General features: G+C 40.8%; 1 protein-coding gene across 8 annotated transcripts in view; it reads left to right on the forward strand.

Moving 5' to 3' along the window:
- Positions 1-18,806, forward strand: part of ST3GAL6 (ST3 beta-galactoside alpha-2,3-sialyltransferase 6) — a 58,014-nt gene that overhangs the window by 15,671 nt on the left and 23,537 nt on the right. For 6 of the 8 annotated variants that reach the window (XM_027727595.2, XM_027727598.2, XM_039388444.1 and 3 more), the window contains exons 2-10: positions 3,469-3,535; positions 4,226-4,325; positions 5,096-5,164; positions 6,452-6,529; positions 8,594-8,697; positions 10,013-10,076; positions 16,260-16,355; positions 16,751-16,937; positions 17,541-17,678. In XM_027727595.2, coding sequence (XP_027583396.1) covers positions 4,237-4,325; positions 5,096-5,164; positions 6,452-6,529; positions 8,594-8,697; positions 10,013-10,076; positions 16,260-16,355; positions 16,751-16,937; positions 17,541-17,678 — 825 coding nt within the window. In that variant the 5' untranslated portion in view covers positions 3,469-3,535; positions 4,226-4,236. The remainder of the gene's footprint in view (positions 1-3,468; positions 3,536-4,225; positions 4,326-5,095; positions 5,165-6,451; positions 6,530-8,593; positions 8,698-10,012; positions 10,077-16,259; positions 16,356-16,750; positions 16,938-17,540; positions 17,679-18,806) is intronic. The other 2 variants (XM_039388446.1, XM_039388449.1) reach the window with 1 other exon arrangement.

An 18,806-nucleotide genomic window follows, 5' to 3' on the forward strand; every position in this document is an offset into this window, starting at 1 on the left:
TGCTCCTTGCTCCTTCCATTGAGGAGGTCCCTGTAGGCTTTTTATAAGGAGGGGGGAACTGAATAGTTGAGTTTCAGCTTTGTCCTTCTTGTTTTGCTTAATCCTGATTGACATTGACCTAAGGGCACCATGACCTCTGACATTTGGAATGATGGGCTTAAATCAACATGCCGACTGTTGTATTGACATAAATAAGTTGGAAGGGATTGTTGTTTTACATCTGAACTGTGTCTTCTCAAATTGCCTGTTCTCTAACTGTGGGAATTCTCTAGTGCAGTATCTGCATCGTAGGAATATGTTTTCCTTTGGTTAACTTTCTGTAACACTCAGCTGTTTTAAAATAGGAAGGGAAAGCTGGAAAATTCTGTCACCATTAAAAATACACACAGAATAATTTCTTCTGTAAACAAGGCAATGGTTTTGTTTACTGAACCAGATTAAGAAAGTCTTCACTAAGAAGATCGTCTTTCTTGACTACAGAACTCTCTCTTCAAACAGGGAATGAAGCCAGGCACCGGGGGATGGGATGGTGAGGAGACACTTGTATAATTAAAGACCATTTTATCTTTTTAAGAGCTGAGTTAGGTACGCTCTTAATGATGGGTTGTTTGGAGCTGGGGTGGACCCATTAGCATGTGTGTGCTGGGCTGAGTGTCCTACATAAGACACTGAAGGTTGTTACAGGTCCCTTGTGATTTTTAGGAAGAAAGCTGCTGACTTATGTTCTCTTGTTTCAATGATTTTTTTTTCTTTCTAGACTGTACTCACAGCTTTATAAATATTTCAAGTGGAACAGTTTTCCCCCCGTGTGAATAATACTGTTACGAATAATATTTTTGTTTTGAAAAGACTCTTCATGGGCAGCTTTGTCTTGTCTTTTCTCTGTTTTGTAGCTTGGTCTGACTCTTCAGCGAGGTTCTTTCTTACACTGAAGTCACCAAAATGAGCAATTTAATCAGCTGTTAATTTAGCAACTTTATCTGAAGAGCTACTTTCTTATGTTCTGTTTAACTGAAGTTTGCATTGATTGCATTAGGGAGTAAAAAGTAAACAGTTGATTTTCACTTTAGTGGGATGTTTTGGCAAACCTTTGCAAAGCAGGAGGTGGTAAAGATACTGACAGTGAAAGGAAAAAAACTGAAGTGCAGTAAATCATAGAATCACATAAGACTAGGGAGTCCAAACATTAGCCCAGCACTGCCACATCTACCTGTCAACCATGTTCCTAAGGGCCACATATACATGACTTTTAAATACCTCCAGAGATGGTGACTCAGCCGCTTCCGTAGGCAGCCTGTTCCAATGATTAACAACTCTTCTAGTGAAAATAGTTTTCCTAATATCCAATTTAAACCTCCTCTGGCACAACTCAGGGCTATTTCCTATTATGTTTTGACTTGTTGCCTGGGAGAAGAGACAGATTCCCACCTCACCACATCCCCCCATTGAAGTAGTTGGGGAGAGCAATAAGGTCCCCACTGAGCCTCTTCTCCAAACTCTTCAGCAACTCTGCCTTTCTCGGATGTGCTCTGGCACGTCAGTGTCTTTATTCTCGGCCCAAAACTGAACACAGAATTCAAGATGTGGCCTCACCAGTTCTGAGTACAGAGGGACAATCGCTTCCCTGGTCCTGCTGACCACACTGTGATCCAAGACAGGATACTATTGGTCGTCTTGGCCCCCTGAGCACACTGATGACTTGTGTTCGGCTGCTGTCAAGCAGCACCCCCAGGGCCTTTTCCATCAGGCAGTTTTCCAGCAACTGCCCCGAGCCTGTAGCACTGCATGGGAGTTGTTGTGAGCCAAGAACAGGACCTGACACTTGGCCCTATTGAACCTTATAGCATTGGCCTTGGCCCATCCTTCTGATCTGTCCAGATACCTCTGCAGAGCCCTCCTATCCTCCAGCACATCAACACTCCCACCCAACTCTGTGTTGTCTGCGGAGTGACAGAGTGCACCCTATCTCCTTGTCCAGACAATATCTTGCTTTTAAAGATATTAGACAGGACTGGTCCGAATGCTGAGCCCTGGGGAACCCCGCTAGTGACTGTTGGATGTAACTCCACCACCTCTACTTGGGCTTGACCAGCCAACCAGCTTTTAATCCAGTGGAGAGCACACCCATCCAAGTCACGAACAGCCAGTTTGTCTAAGAGAGTGCTGTAGGAAATGATGTCTAAGCTTTACAAAGGTCTAGGTAGACAGCATACACAGCCTTTCCCTCATCCTTCATGCAAGGCACCCTGTTATACAAGGAGATCAGGTTGGTCAAGCAGGACCTGCCTTTCCTAAACCCATGCAGGCTGGGCCTGATCCCTAGGTTGTCCTGTATGTGCTGTGCGATGGCACTCAGGATTATGAGCCAGTTGCTGTTAATGACACTTGACTGAACTCAGTAGGTGAGTTTTCTTGTAATGTTATTGCACTTTTAGGGAATGATTCTTACAGAATTATTGATAAAACAAAGAGATTGTGCTAAAAGTTGAAAGTGACTGTCAAGACAAATTTGCAGTGACCCTTCAACAAGCATCATGGGAGTTGGAGCTGAAGGGAAGCAGTGCTAATTCCCAAGGAGGCCTGAAAGGTTGAAGTTGCAACAACTGCAGCCTATGAGTATTTTGTCTAGAGCAGAGTAGGATAGCCTGGAGAACATACTTAAGCTTGCTAGATTCTGCCTTATTTGTTGCATGACTTTGTTACTGGTATCTCTGACTCTACTGCTAAAGCCTGGTGAAGAATATAGGTGATAAAAGAATAAAGAAGTGGTGGGTTCTTACACTCAAGTAAATGTAACAAATAGTTCACTGTCAGGTATTTCCCCAGGGATAAAGATACATGAGTGGCAGTAATTTGCTTTTCAGTTTCTAATAACAAAAAAGCTCTCCAGCAGTTTCTTGGCCTTTAAGGTGGGATATCAAGATATTACTAGCATACAGCATATTGCTATGAATCACTTGAACTATATCCACCTTTAGTTTTATTGCCTTGGGGCTGTTTAAAATAGCAGCAACTCTAAATACTCTAAAAAGCAAAACAGAGTTAAAAAGAAGAAAAATTAAAAAATAAAGTCAAAAGAATGAACCATAAAGGCAGATGTTTTGCTCTTGGAAAATGCAGCAGTATGTTTGGATATGACTTATTTTACTGGACAGCTGTTTGTTATGTTCCCTTTAAAATGCAGATAGGAAGGTAGGTATATATGCATTGTGTGGTTTGAACCTGCTTACTGTGATGGGGAAGGAGTGAAAATAGTGCAAGGCCATAGCTGTCAAGTAAATTTCCCCAGTAACTTGTGGCCAGAATGGCTATTTTGGACTTTCATGAGATTGACCAACAACAGTTCATTCATAGCTACTGAAAAGGCAGCTCACTGTCTAGGATGTGAGCAATACAGAACTTGATTTTCCCTCGGTATGTCTTGCCAGATGCATGCATTTCTGATATTTTTCTTTTTTTTTTTACCAGACTGTGCAATGAGGTGCAAGCTCTGTTTGAGAAATGAACACTTTTGCTGATATTTTTCCATAACTTAGTAAGTTTAACTTTTCTTCCTCACTTAGCAATGTTTGAAAGTAACATTTTTCTGTCACTTGAGCAATGAAGTTTGGCCTATGTCAGGAGCTGGAGGCTGTGCAGGCATAAGCAAGTAGCTTCAGTGCAATTTTAAATGTCAAAACTGGACTTCAAGAACATTCAGTCATCCTAAAAAAGCTGGTAGAAATTTGTGGCAGCTCATACCCTGTTCTGTTTCATCAGCCTATCTACCTCCTGGAGAGTGCCAATGCTTGTTTAACTGTGTAATTATGGAAAGTGATAGCGTGTGGCACAAGGAGGGGGAGAAGCGTAGGTGCCTATAAAGGCCAGCTGCTGACCCAAGAGTCTAGTTTGGTTGGGCTGCTAGTGAACAGAAAAGAGTTTCTACTCTTGACATGCTTCTGGAAGAGCCCATCTTCCTCCCGTGTCTTCAGAGAGAACCTGGAGTGAACCCCTCTCAGAGCTTCTGTGCAGTGTGGGCACATGTGGTAGGTGCAAAGCAGCGTTCAGCTCCTGTCTCTGGTGTGTGAAAAGTCAAAGTGGAGTGATCCCCAGTCAGATCTGTGGTGGTGGAGAATGGCTGTAGTAATAATACCTTCCTTTTGTAGGTTTCCAGATGCTTTAGAAAAGTTCATGTAATAGCTTATCTTGGGTTTAAATTTCTTGGTTTGTTTTTCTTGTGTTTCAGGTCTACCAGTCATGAAACGAATTCTTCTGTTTTTTATCCTGGCTGCTGCTGTTATGTATGGTATACTGCATGGAAATCTGTGGAGAAATAACCTCTACTGGTATGGTGATGTTTTGTTCAGACACCTCATGGCTGTATGAGAGATGTGGCTGTGAGTTGCTGTATTGCTCTTTAACTGTTTACCAGTGATCAGCAGAAGTCATTACTACTCTGTCTCTGTGTGTTTGTTTTGTGCCTGGGTTTTTTTTGTACTGTAAGGGAATCAATATGATCATTCTGTCCTGTCTCCCCTTGTGTCACTTTTAAACCTAGTAATCAATTTGAGCCTGATTGTATGGAGAGGTCAGGACCTCACAGATAGGGAGCCCCTCTGAGGTTCATGAAAACGGGTGTTCAGGTGAGGAGATACCTTATCTCTGTGTGTCATGTGTCCATATCTCCCTGTACCCCATGCGTGTTTAGTGTTAGTTTGTTCTTTAAGTGTCTGATAAGTGACGTGGGAGAGGCCTTCTCCGCTCATGGGAATAACTGCAGGTGTGGTGGGCACCTTTTGAAGAGCTGAAATTTGTTGAGGCCCAGTGGCAACCCTTGTGGGCAGTGACCCTTCACTGTCTCCAGGCTCACGGAACAAGTGGCTTGGGACCTAAAATTCAGGGCACTTATTTGAAGAAGTTGAGTTTCCACTGGCATTTACACAGCTGTGACCAGGACTGACCGGAGTGTTAAGAAGATAATAGTGATAGCTTTTAAAAGTAGTGATTGATATGCCTCCTTTTATCTTGTTTATAGCATACAGTTGATACAAATAGCTTTCTATTGTGGTTTCTGTTCACAGCAAACCACACTGTTATGAAATTTCCCTTTTTGCAGGATTAGCTTTTATGGACAGACTTCCTCTGTGGGGGCTTCTCCTTCCTATGAGACTAGTGGAGTTACCCAGTAAGTTCAGCAGTTGAGTATTTTTTTGGGTTTTATTTTTGGTTGGTTTTTGGGCAGGTGGGAGGGATTGAGGCTAAAATCTGTAGCCTTTGTCCATAGGCTCCCTGTTCATTTGGTTACTGTACAGCTGTGTCTGGTGGCTGTTTCTGTTATGAACACAATGGTAACATGTCTGTCAGAAACAAATTTGTCTTACGTCATGTTTCCAGTGTTTGTTTAATATTAATGGCCACTTCCAATGACTGTCTATAACAAACAGTGAATTGTTGGAAGGACATCGGTTTACACTTTCCAAATTTTTGCAGCTCTGAATTATACCTGAATAAAATCAGCAGAGCTAAGAGGGCAACTTTTGTGCTTAAAATTTATTAAATCAGAGGTGTGTTTTACTTGCAAAGTGCAAGTGCCTGTATAAGCAGATCTTGTGCTAGTGAATTCCTGCAGTTAGGTTTGTGGGACTAATGAGCACCTATGTTAAAGCTTAAAAGCAGTCATCTGTTCTCTCTGAAGCCATGCTGCAAAATACCATCTGTGAGGCTGATGCTGGGAAGCAGCAAGGTGGCGAGAGCTGATAGATTTTACAGGGTGCTTTCTCAGTGTCAGTATTCACATGACAACTTGAGATTACCAAAAGCAAATAACCTTAATGGTCTGTTTGACTTATGGTTCTAATGTGGTGGTTTCATCCTTCTGTTCTTAATGCAGCCCAGATGCACACGTTGCTCACATTGAACTTTACCTTCCCTTCTGGGCTTCATATTTGTGATTAATTGGGCTAAATCACCAAGGCGGGAATGTGCTTAGGTGTGTAAGTCTTAGCCTTATTATGAGAGGAATGACTTATCCCCAAAGAATCTCATTTTCCTTAAAGTACCCTATGTAGTGCTGTCTGTTTCCCTCTCCAAACAAGACTTCATCTCTTCTCTGAGGAGCACTGGGGATGCCATCTTGTATGGCTGCAGGGATGATTCAGCCTGTGTGTCCTGCTTCTCTGGAGGTGGGCCTGAGTTCTCTGCTCTGGTTATGCCTGCTTTGATACTTGCTGAGCAAGGGAGGTCACAGACCCTTTGGAACAGCACTGTGAGATAAAAGCCTTTACTAGTAAAAGTAGTTGTGCTGCAACGAGAAAGTTCTGTCTTTGCAACACAGGCAGAGGGAGTCATGAAAATTTGGTGTGACATTAGCTCAGTAATCAGCTTTTACTACTTTAGTTTGTCCAAGTTTCCCTACCTTGTTTCTGCAACCCATTCCTGTTCTTACTGTTTGTTTGAAATTCTTCTTTTGCAGGCTGCCACCTACAGCTGTGGAGAGAAGGAGCGCGCTGGACACTTGTCTCCTGAAACCAGCATTTGACTCTTTACTGGGGTGAGTCTTCTGTGGGAACTCGGGCGGGAAGGAAAGGCTGTGCTGATTGGGCTATTTACATGTTTTGGAGCAAACATTGAGTAATGCCCTGAGAAAGCTTGGTAAGATGTTTAGACTAAGGCCTGGCTGAAGAAGTCTTAAAGCTCTGCACAAAGACACCATGGCTTTTCTTTTTCCCCTGGTACTTTTTGTGTACAAGAAAATGTGTCTATCACGTTGTTTCTTTTTAAAGAACACGGAAGGGTGTAAAATTTGTCCTACCCAAAGCAGCCTTGTAGTCCGTGAGTTTTGGTTAGCTCCTGGTCCAGGGAGGTGATCCTCGCCCATGGATTGTGCCCAGGCTGTCTGTGTGTTGGGCACAGCAGGATAACTGGTGCTCAGCAAGGGTGCAGGAATGAACTCAGAGGTGCACAGCAAGAAGCTACCCACAGAGCTAGGGCAAAGTCTTTCGTACATTTCTGTAGCTCCTTTACTGAGACAATTTGCATGAGCTAAAGATCTGTTCTGTGCACTTTGTTAATAGCCTGGGGAGGTTGAAAGGATTTCTAACCTTGCAGAATTATTTGTTGGAAAGGAACCAGAGCTAGAATTAAGAATCTCTTTGCAGTAGGTAAATTATGTATTATGTCTAAGGTTACCAGCTGCTTCTGAACAGTAAGGCAAGTTACTAAATTTAGTATGAGTGTTTAGTGCATCATGTCTTGAAGTTAGTTGGTCTTGCTTAGTTAACCTCTGGCCCAGTTCTTGGTGTGTGGGCTGTGGTGTTTTGTAGTTTGTTTTTTTTTTTTTCCTTTTTATTGTTAGTATCTTCTGAATATGTGGTTGGTAAAGAAGAAGAAGAAAATACTTGGTTTGTGAAACTGAGAGCAAAGGTTTTCTTAACAGCTGTTAATGTTCTTCATGGAAAAACAACTGTGGTGGGTGGGGGTTTTTATGATTAGCACTAGGTTTTCTCATGACTGTATATTTCTGTGTTAACATTATAATGTAAGACCTAGTGTGCAGGATCACTACAAAGTCAGCCAGTACAGTAAGTGTGTGCTTAGTTAATTCAAAGGTGAAGCCAAGGGCATGGTAGCATGTGACGTTTCTGCCTACTGTTCATTCATTTGCCTAGACTGGGCAGATAAGGTAATAAGAGTCACTTCCCTGCTATGAGATATTCCTTGTCTGTGGTTCCTGTCTTTTGAAGAAAGAAGTGACCCATTATTTTTATCTTGATGCTACTAAGGCATCATGCCATCGTGTTCTGGTTTGTGGGAAGAATGTGCTTTTGAGGCAAACCTCCTTGTGATCCCCTCGTGTCATGCTTCTCATCCCAGGGTAGCCCTGGCATGTGTGCACTGGGCTCCTTTCACATATGTGGTTAAACCAGAAGATGCACTGCAGGACTGTGCCTGATGTGCTGCAGCTGCTAAGGAGTGTTCAATCCATGGGACCGTATCAGAATTAGTCCAGAATAAAAAATACTTAATATGCATGTAATGTGGACATGAGAACTCCATACTTTTTTGCTATATGGATATACCCATGTTGCCCCAAACTACTTATTAATGTCAACACAGCCATTGTTTGGAATGGGAGTGCATCTCAAATCAGAAGGTGGTATTTTCAAGTTAAAACACCTTGTTTCAAATCCCATTCTTACTTATTAAATTGCCATATACAATACTAACTCTTAATTTTCCTTGCTTGCCTCTGTTATGTACTTTTCAAACTGAAGTTACTCATTGTCTTCCTGGGGTTATATGTTCTCTTGAATATATGGTATAATGGTGTGCTTTCAGTCACACAATTTTGGTGACGATTTTAATGACTCTATATAACTTACACTAGCAGACAAATCTTTTTATCTCTTTACGCACATTTTCTAAGATCTTCCCCTTTTCTGTCATCTTCTTGCTTTCCCTGTGTTCATGGATTTCCTTCTTTTAAAAATGGATACTGGTAATAGGATAAAAATTACAATAGTAGGATAAAGAAAGCTTTTTACGAAGCAATTGCATGGATTATTTGCTTATGCAGATGCATCAGGTGGATTTTTGAAACTTCTTTCTTTTTCAGTGTTGACAAAATATACCCATTCCTGTGTGCTAATGATTTTATCAGGGTGGCAGAGTTCCAAGGGAGCGATAAGTTTGAACTACCTTATGGAATAAAGAGAGCAGGTTAGTGTTTCCATGTACCTTGTTTTTAAACAGAAATTCCTAAAAGTCTTGTAAGCTCCCCAATCTGGCCCTGGTCTTTCCTGTTCACTGATGCCAATTCTTTTGGGGGTGTCTAGCAGTGACTTAATGGTTTCATTTAGTCCCTCTGACGTGACACCTTTCCGTTTCTAACAAAAAACCACAGTGTTGGGATTGCCCCTCTCACTAGAGGAGCTCCAAAAACGTGGGACTGAGTAAGAGTGGACCTTATTCAGCTTCCTTTTGTTTATATGTGAGCTGGAGTACTAAAGATATTTAGCTAGTGATTTGCTAGGTTAGATATTAACTGGTGGGCTTCATTCAACACCTCTAAGATAACTGGGATGCAGTGTCCTACTGAGGCAGAAGTCCTCAGGTTGGGGTAGTTACATCAGTGAAATTTTCCTTTTACTGTCCTGGTTTTGGCTGGAATAGAGTTAATTGTCTTCTTAGTACGTGGTACAGTGCTGTGTTTTGGATTCAGCATGAGAATAGTGTTGCTAGCACATGGATGTTTTACTTGTTGCTAAGTAGTGCTTACCCTAAGTCAAGGACTTTTCAGTTTCCCATGCTCTGCCGGCGACAGGTGCACTAGAAGTCTCAAGTTTTTAACACTGAATAGTGCACCTTCCAAGTACCCTGCGGATCCCAGCTTTAGATTCTTGATTTGGCCTGCATCAGCGTAACAGGGATGGTGCAATTTTTCCTGCACCTCTGGGTTTACAGCACAGAAAAGCACATTTGGGAAAGAGTTGACGCTTCCTCTCAGAGGCAAATTGAATGTCCATCACGAGCCTACCCACCAAGGGAGGGCTGGGAAGATGCTTCTGCCCAGCTTTGCCAGTGAGCACAGGCTGGTTTGATGTTGTCTTCCACGATAGGTAATGCTTTTACTGTCCCTGCATGTATGACCCCTCTTGGGTCAGGGCTGCTTCTGTTTCATCTGAAGGTGGGTGGAAGAAAAAACGAAGTCAGTGAGGATGTAGGTCTTGGAAATTCTTCCAATTCTTACTTACTGTAACTAGAATTTATTTTTTATACAAATCCCATGATATTTTCCAACAGGGAAGTATGGGGGCAGGATGAACTAAGAGAGGAGCTCTGATAAACCTGAATTTCTTTGGCATCATTGACTGACCTTTGGCCCTAAATTCCTAGTATTCTTATGTTGAGCTTTTTATGCACAGTGAATGTAAAACTAATATGTATGAAAATACTGTAGTCAGGGTGACATGCTTATTTTTGTATCAGCAAATACTGAATGTTTTCATTAATCTTCTTTATATTTGCCTTCTAGAGCAATTTTTTCGTTTAGCCCTTTCAAGACTGGAGAGCTGTGGACTTTCCAATGAAGATGACAAGTGAGTTCATTTATTTGATACTGTTTCTGTTAATTGCATTTTTTATATTTGGTACTTACCTGAAAAGGAACGTCAGTGGTGTTATCCTGAAATTGCCCAAGTTAACCAAGATACAGATCAGACCGACTGTGTAACCGATTCCGAGATTTAAATAAGCTTGGGTTTACACACATAGCACCAGCATTCAAGAATAATTTTTCTGTGAAGGAGTTTAAACTTAGAGATTTCTTTTTGTGAGTGTGTTAGGAATTTGCTGGCTGAATGTGGTCCCATCTTCCTTAGTTTCTTTTTATTCTTGAAAGCTGAGTGTGAGCTCTGCTTTCAAAGTCGTTATTTGCATAAGATGGACACTGTTTTGAGATAAGCAGATGCAAACCAATGGCTGCTTCTGTGCAAAAGAAATCTTATGCATATCCCTGTGCCTCTGCATCCTCTGGCTGCTGCACACCCTTCTTTGTACATGTGCTCAGCTTCCTTCCCTTGTGAATGAGAGAGACATAGGCAGACAGGAAAGGCTGTTCCTGCGTTTTTGGAGTAACGAGGGTGTGGAATGGAGCAGACGGTGCCTTAGATAACTTGCTTCCCATGGATTAGATTGCCTTGATTAAACCTCTTGTTAGAAGCCACTTCTTCTAGGATTTTTTGTTTGATTTTGGAGGATCTTTCTGTGTGTGTGTGTCTTGTTGGGTGTTTTTTTGGTTTGGTTTTGGTCGGGGTATTTTTGGAGGTAGTTGTAGTAGTGTTGGCAAGTAGACTAAAATCCTGTGTTTACAAAGTGATGCAAATGACTCATTAGATTTGCAATCTAGCAAACTGGCTGACAACCTGCCAAATATGTTAATACACAGACTTCTTAATAGAGCTGAATGCAAATAAGGCTGAAGTTGGCTGTTCTTGGTTTTGGTTTTTTTAATTCAGATCATACAAGATTGCTGCTTCAAGCCAAACGTCAGGATCACATTTTAATCTAGCTTGGGTGGAATCTGTTCACACCTAAGAACTGATTTTAATAACCATTTTTTCTTTGCCTACTGTACTCTGTCCTTTCACCATGTTTAGTATCTGGTTCTAGGATGTTCAGGTTTATTCTTAAGAAAAGGGGAAATAAAAGTAACTCCCCCCCATTTACTATCAGGAGGGTGATAGTTGGGGAAATTTATACAGAACTGGCTGAAAAAGGTCATCTTTTGTCTGAAGTTTGAAGGAGAGTGCCAAATGTTGTATTAGAAATTTTCTGAAGTCATAAGTTCAGCTCTGTAATTGTTCAGGCTGTAAAGCAGAGATGCTTCCAGTACAGCATAGTACTTTTTAAATGTATTTGTCCTGTAGATGAGAAGCAAAGTAGTTGGTATTTATCCTTTGATGGTTCTGGGAAATATGCTTCATTTTATTAAAAATAATGCAGTTCAGTGGTACTGAAGCAAAATGAGAGCTATTGCTATTTAATAGGCAGTAGAATAAGCAAATCAAGCTCACAGTGAGTTCATACTTTGTATTCTTTCTAGATCCATCAGGTTTTGTGTATAGCACTCTTAGGGCATGAGTCACTGTAGTAGGGAAGAACTTTTCTGTATACGTTTCACTGAGATGCAGTTGCTTTTAAAATGAAACGTTTTGGGAATTAATCCTGACAACATTCTTCAGTAATACAGAATTATTAGGCTGTTGCCTAATTCAGCCTTCTTGTCAGAACACAAACCAAATTTCCCTTTTAAAATTTTTTAGTCAGGGTGGGGGAATCTGCTCTAAACTGTTTTAACAAATACTGGGCTGTATGAGCACCAAATCTGTGGCTGTATTTGTGTACAACTTACGTAAAACTGTATATAATGAGCTACAAAGGATTTTTTTTCCAAATAGTGCTATTTTCCAAACTTAGGTCGAGTTCTCACTGTGTGAAGGTGTAGTTCTCCAAAACTGTTTGGAAATGAACAGTGTCACTGATTCCAGTTCAATTGTGACTTCAGTTCCTCTCTGGGTATTCTCAGGACTCTAAGCTCAGTAGCTATTACAAATGCATTTACACAATCCTCAGTCAACAAAATGTGACCTCTGCATCCTCCTTTCACCAAATAACCTCAAAGGAAATAATTTGCATTCCTCAACTGACTATAAGGGGGGGGTGTGTTAAAGGAACTGAGGTTGAGATCTTTTTCTTTTTCCACAGAAACAGTATTTCAGTGGAATTCGGATGATGCAAGCCTTTTGACTTTTAAAGGCTACATTTCCATTTAGCAATATTTTTCTTTTATAGACTAGGAACATGTTCCTTTTAGCACTTTACCATATAAACAAAATATGTAAACTAACACCTGGCCTTGAGGTTGAGGCTCTTGTACACCACATGAATAGGGTAGTGGTTTGAGTGACTGGTGCGTGTAGACATTGGAGGTCAGTTGCCATGCTGTTTGCATCAGGATCCATTTATACTCTTAAATAGATCTCTAACACCTAAAGGCAATCCCTTAGTTACTCAGACTTTTGCTATAGCTGTTTTTACAGCCAAGGTCTTACTATTTTTCATGAATATTGTCATGAATGTTGTGCTGGTGGTTGTAAGCTGAAGCTCCAGACACTTCAGTGTATATTTCACTCGTAGCACACCTGATGTTGTTTAAGGACATCTGAATTTATTTCTCTTCTTGTCCATTTATTGACTTGGAGAAAGGGTGAGTGTTTGGGGGTTTTTAATTTGAAAACATTATGAAGAAGGAAACTTGTAAAAAGTGGAGTTGGCAAAATATCTGGGAGTAAGAGTCTGCTGAAAATTGATGTCTTGACTTCTGTGATATGCAGTAAGTACAGGTCAGTTTGTTTAACTTAAGTATCTGAATACAATCCAACCTTGCTGTATATTCTTTATCTCCATGTCATATGTTAGTTTCTGTGATATTATGTTCTGTTTTTTACATAAATCATTTTCCTCCCTGCCTATTGTTGTCAGTGGACTCTGTGTCACTGGGGACTTAGACTTACTATTGTAACTGAAGACACTTGAATACTGGGGGGGGGGAGAGGGAAGGTAAGGAAAGCAGGCGATTCCAAAATGGCACATTTGTGCCAGATTTCCTGTTTGACTTTTCTGTTAGACTGCTTTGACTCCCTGAGCTTGGTAGAGATTCTAATTTGTTTGTTTGTATTTGACTGTATTCATGTACAATTCTCCAAGAATATTTGATCTGCATGTTGACTTTATCCATTTTAAAAGTTCAAATACCAATGTTAGATGTTTTATGGGGTATTTGAAGACAGCTGATAACTTTATTTTTGAGTATGCATGTTACAAAGCGAACTGGAGTTCAAAAGATTAATCAAACTTCAAATTTCACTTCATTTTCTGTCCAAGTAGTTAGCTTTTAATCACAAACAAAAAATATGATCTGCATTTGTCAGTAAGAGGAAAGAGTTTGGATTTGACCTGAGAGCAGCAGCATAGCTTCTGTAGCTAAATGAACCTCAGTTGTTCAGCTCAAGTCATGTTTTATTTTGCCCTCCCTGCCCTGAGTGTGTCCTGTGCATTGTGACTGTACAGTGCAGAGAGGAGAAACCAAAGAACTCTTCAGTTGTATGCCAGACTGAAAGGCATTATTTCAATAGCTAAGGATTAACTCAGTGAGGAAGCTTCTTAAAGCACAGCCTCTGCCAAAAATTGGAAGGATGTAATAAAGAATCTCTTCAATTCATCTCCAAGGGGCAGAAAAAGCAGTGCCTCCTCGAAGTGGCTGCTTGTCATGGTCAGAATAATACAAATCACTTGTAATGGAGTTGACACCGTTTTTGTGAATTCGCACCGAGCAGTCAGAAGGCATAAAAGAAAGTATTCGGCAAGATGAAAAGCAGTTTTTCTGGCTTTTTATTGAGATCTGACATGAGCTCATGCATGGTGTGTCAGTCACTGTCGCTCCAGGGTATCCACCAAGCATCAGGGATGGATGCTGTAGCCAGGAGGGAGCAGGGGGAGATGGAATATAAGTTGCAGTTTAGGATTTGCGTTGTGGAGATGAGGTTTGTGCCTCAGTTACCCAGGTGCAGCCGTGTGACTTTTGGTGACGGTGAATTCAGAGATTTGAGGTGATTGAAACTTTCAGTGATTTACAGATGCACACTGTAAATGCCAGGAAAACATGGTACAACCAAATGCTAATTCTGTGCTTTTTGCCCCGCTTCCTCATTCCACCATCATCACTTACTGATCAAGTTTTTTTGTCCAGTTTTCCTTTTCCCTTCCTTACTTTGAGCTCTGCGCTGTAGCTGTTAAGTAACAAAGTGTAATTCAGGAAAAGGGCAACTTCTGCTTTCTCTTACTGTCAACTTTGTAAGAGGCATATGTTTGTCAGCCGGCTTTCTCAGGACATCTTAAAACTAGATATAAAAAACAAAATGGAAAATGAATAGGCTGAAGGAGTAGAGAGGTGGAGAGGTTTTATGGGTGTAGAGGGATTGGGCATACTGAGGGACAGGATGGTGTTACAGGCTTTTACTCCTCTTATTTCGGAGGTACCAAGTCACATGATTTATGGTATTAGCTGGAAATCTTTTTATGAATGCTTGCCTTCTACCAAGCAGTTCAGGAAACACTAAAGAAAGGTGTGCCAGCTTTTTCCATGTCACCCAACCCTGAAAGCTGCATTTAGAGCACTATTTATATTTATATATATTTAAAGGCAACTCCCTCTGCAGATGTTGTTAATTCTGTAGGAGGTACAGAGAATTGCTTTGTACACTGAGATGTTGGTCAGTCTCGGGTGGAGCAGGCTGTTTTCATTGATGTTGAATAATATTCTCAACTGAAAAAACAGATTGGACTATCTGAGGAGAAAGATGTTAATTAGTGTGCATAAAGTGCCACACTGGGCATTTAACACCAGTTACAGTATTCTTTGGGACACAGTCTTGGTGTCCCGAACCTAGAGCAAGAAATGACATAGAGCCTTTCTCTTACCTGAAGAAAGAATCAAGAGAGTTGGGACATTGTGAGGTGACTCATCCTCAATAAACAAACAAACTGTGAGCTTGTGTCTGAAGAAAATACCAGTGTTTTCATTTTCCCATTGTTCCTGCTGCAACCAAATTGAACGGCTTTTACTCTAAATAAAGAAGCATTTTTGCAACAACAAAAACCGTTGTGCTTATTCTGTAAGGAGGAGTGTGCCGTCTTATACATTGAATGTAAACCTTCTCTAAAAAGGCAGAATATCTTGAGTAAAACAACAGCAAACCTGTCTGTGAGCTCCCCCTTATTTTTTTTTTTTAAACAAAGCAGACATTTTACTAGTATTGTAATAAAAAATATGCACGTAGAAAACCTGGGATAACTTTGAAAGTCTTACCATTAGAATTTACTTTCATAAGTTTAACATCTATGTAATGCCTTTCTTGGGTGCTCTTTAGCTCCGAATATAATGTAAATTCAGAAGGAATTACAGTTTTGATTTGAGGTCATTTTTAGGATCTTATTTTTAAACTGCGTTTTATATACTTGGTAGTGCTGTCTGATTTGAATCTGGTCATATGAGAATGTAACTTCTAATCAAGTGAATCTGCCTTGTTACGTCATGACAACGTGAGATTCAGCACATGTTGAAACGTGTTTAGACAGCACTTTTTAAGTAAAGGGATAAAAAACAAAATCATATCCATTTGAAAAGCCATCACATGTTATTGGGCAAAGGTTTTTCACGTGTACAGTCTGTAAAGTAAATTGTGAACATAAATCTTGGTGCTTTAGCTCATGTTGGTGATCTCCTGAGTTGTGGAGTTATGCAGTGTTGTGGAGCACCTTAATTTGAGTTAGTTTTTCCAGGCGTACTCTGTCCTGGTTGATATCCCCAGACTGCAAAAAGTTTGAAGCGCTGTGGAAGATAATTTATGTAATGGCCCCCATATCACCAGCTGGTTAGATGATCTTAAACAGCAAACCATGAGAAAAATTATGTGTAAAAGCAGTTTCACATGAGAGAAGCCAATTCCTGACTTTGTGAGTCCCTGAAATAGTGCAGCTGCTTTTTCTTTTTTTGAAAGCAGCCATAGTAGATGATACAGAATTGAGACTGCTTTGTAGGGGCCAGGACTGTAAAAGATACAGGACCTCAGTTAGAAAATAAGCCAGTTAAATGCAGATGTATAATTAATAATATGAAACCAGGGAAGTAATGGCTATTAAAACTTCCGTTTGTTCCACAGCATTGCCTGTCGTCGGTGTGTTGTCGTCGGTAATGGAGGAGTACTTCGAAATAAAACATTAGGGGAGAAAATTGATTCATATGACGTCATAATAAGGTAAATGGTGTCTCCTTTTCAAATTGTGTGCATGGAGCAATGGGTGCTTCTCCAAGCCAGATATTTTCTTTGCCCTTCTCTAGTTTCTGTGTTTGAGCCAAATCAGAAGGCCTTCTGCTTGAGTGACACATGATAAGCAATTGTGTGATTGTATTCTAAACCATCTTGGCCAAGATCCCATATGTGCTTGATCCCTCTGAGTTTAGAGGGTGAGTGCACCTGATAATTGCTCATCTGCTATGTAATGTGATAAGTAAGTGCTGGGCTGGTGAACTTCCCTGTCCCTAGACATGCTGTCTGTGCCACGGACTAATGTGAGTGCCAGATACCTCATGGTAAGGGTGTGGTGGGGTAGTCATTGATGTCTGTGTGTCTCTGTCCTGTGCCTTCTGCAGGATGAATAATGGCCCTGTTATAGGGTACGAAGAGGATGTTGGGAGGAGGACGACTTTCCGCCTTTTTTACCCAGAATCTATGTTCTCAGATCCGATCCACTACGACCCTAATACAACTGTGGTTCTCATTGTCTTCAAACCACGTGACTTGAAGTGGCTTTGGAAGATCCTAAGTGGTCAGAAAATAGTGAGTTGAGTTGTTCATGCAACTTGGCTCATCTTGCCACACGTCTCTCACAGAAAATACGTTTGCTTTTAACCTCAGTCCTCCTAGCTCAGGGGAGCACTTGATCTCCTAGTCAGTCTGTTTAATATCTTTCCCATAAATGCTTCTGTCTTCTTTCTGATGCACATATTTGATCAGTTCCTCACCACAAAGCAGTTTTCCTCTGGGAAATATATTTTTATTCTCTTCCTAGCACTGTCTGATATTTTGCCATACATGCTCCAGACAGTACAAAGTACTTGAGAGCGATAACTTCTGTCTGCCTGTTGTCTATGCTGTACCTAATGTGTCCAAGCACACAGTGAACATTTACTGCTTCCAGGGCACGCTGTTGGTATGAGTTGTTCATTAGGGATCTTTCTGCTGTTTTCCAACCAACTGGACCCAACCGCTGCTGCTGCAGTGGGTTATCCTGTTGAAGGAACAGGTGTTTTTGAACTTCTAGAGGTTCAGCACTCCTCTTCTTCCTTTGCCTCGTGCCCTCGGAGTTTACTCTCATTAGCTACAAAACTAAATTCAGCTATTTATAGCCATTAAAAATGTATATTTACTTACCTGTTACAGAGTGATAAAGGCTTTTGGAAGAAACCGGCTAAGAATATGATATACAAATCTAGTCAAATCAGGATTCTTGATCCCAGCATCACCAGGAAAACAGCTTATGAGTTGCTTCGTTTCCCAACAAGGTTTCCTAAGAAGGAGGTAGGCTCTTTTCTTCATTGCTTTTTAGTTTTGTGCCACCAAATGTGTACTTAGAGGCAATTATATCTTTGTTACAGTGGACTGTATTAGAAAATCTCTCAGGTTTGCATTGAAGTAGTTTGCATTTAGATGGTGCTCAGAAAAGATGGGAAAATGGAATCCAGAAAGAGAGTGGCTAGCCTTGTGTGCCAAAAACATTTTTTTTATAGATTCTGTAATTGGTATGACGTGAGACCGCTTTCCAGATAGACATAATGTCTTTTGCAAAATTGGGAAAAATGGGAAGGTAATGGAACATGGCAGATCCAAAGAGCTTCTAGAAATAGTAGGAAGTCTTGAATTATTGAATGTTGAGTGTTTTATAGTGTTTCTTAAAAACAAAACAAAACCCACCAAACCCCACAAAACAATAAACAGGAAAAGAACCCCCAACTAAACCTCCCATGAAAAAACAAAACACCAAACATAAACCCACACCAAACAAACAAAACCCCCCCAAAACCCCAACAAACTGGTAATTCTAACACTGCTGCAATTTCACACTTCTGAGGAGGGACTAGGGAACATACAGGATATTCCGGCCCTGTGCTAATGACATATGTCTAGCAGCATTGTTGTGCTTACTGATTTGATGCCAAGCATTGTAATGAGCTAACCAGCAATTTGGACATAAAAATACATTTTAAGTGTCAGTTTATGACTGAAGGATGTTTCTGATGAAAGGTAAGGCTTCAAGCTGGAGACATTCCTTGTGCAGTCAAGGTTGACCACGTGCTGTTTAGCACAGATACAATTCCCGGGGTTACATCGCTGCTTTGTGGGCACCAGCCAACTGACACGTGTGGAAACGTTTGAGAGGCTGTCACTGTGCTGTATCTGCCACAACTGTTTTCTGGTTTAATCTTTCTAATCTTTGAGGGAGTGGAGATTTGTTTGTTTGTTTGTTTGTTTCTGGGAGTTTCTGTGCCTTTTCTTTTCTCTTTTCAAAATTTCTGTCTGTTTTTTGAGCGCAGTAGTGGCTTTTCTTCTCCCTTATTAGCTCTGGAACAGGAACAGCCATTTTAGCTATGTCCTTGCTGAGGCTCCGTGGCATTTCAGGTTTTCAGCGGAGGGTGGGAAGAAAGCAGC

This window comes from Pipra filicauda, unplaced genomic scaffold, assembly GCF_003945595.2.
Source record: "Pipra filicauda isolate LSUMZ 115617 unplaced genomic scaffold, ASM394559v2 scaffold64_size3178608_pilon, whole genome shotgun sequence".
Lineage (NCBI taxonomy): Eukaryota > Metazoa > Chordata > Aves > Passeriformes > Pipridae > Pipra > Pipra filicauda.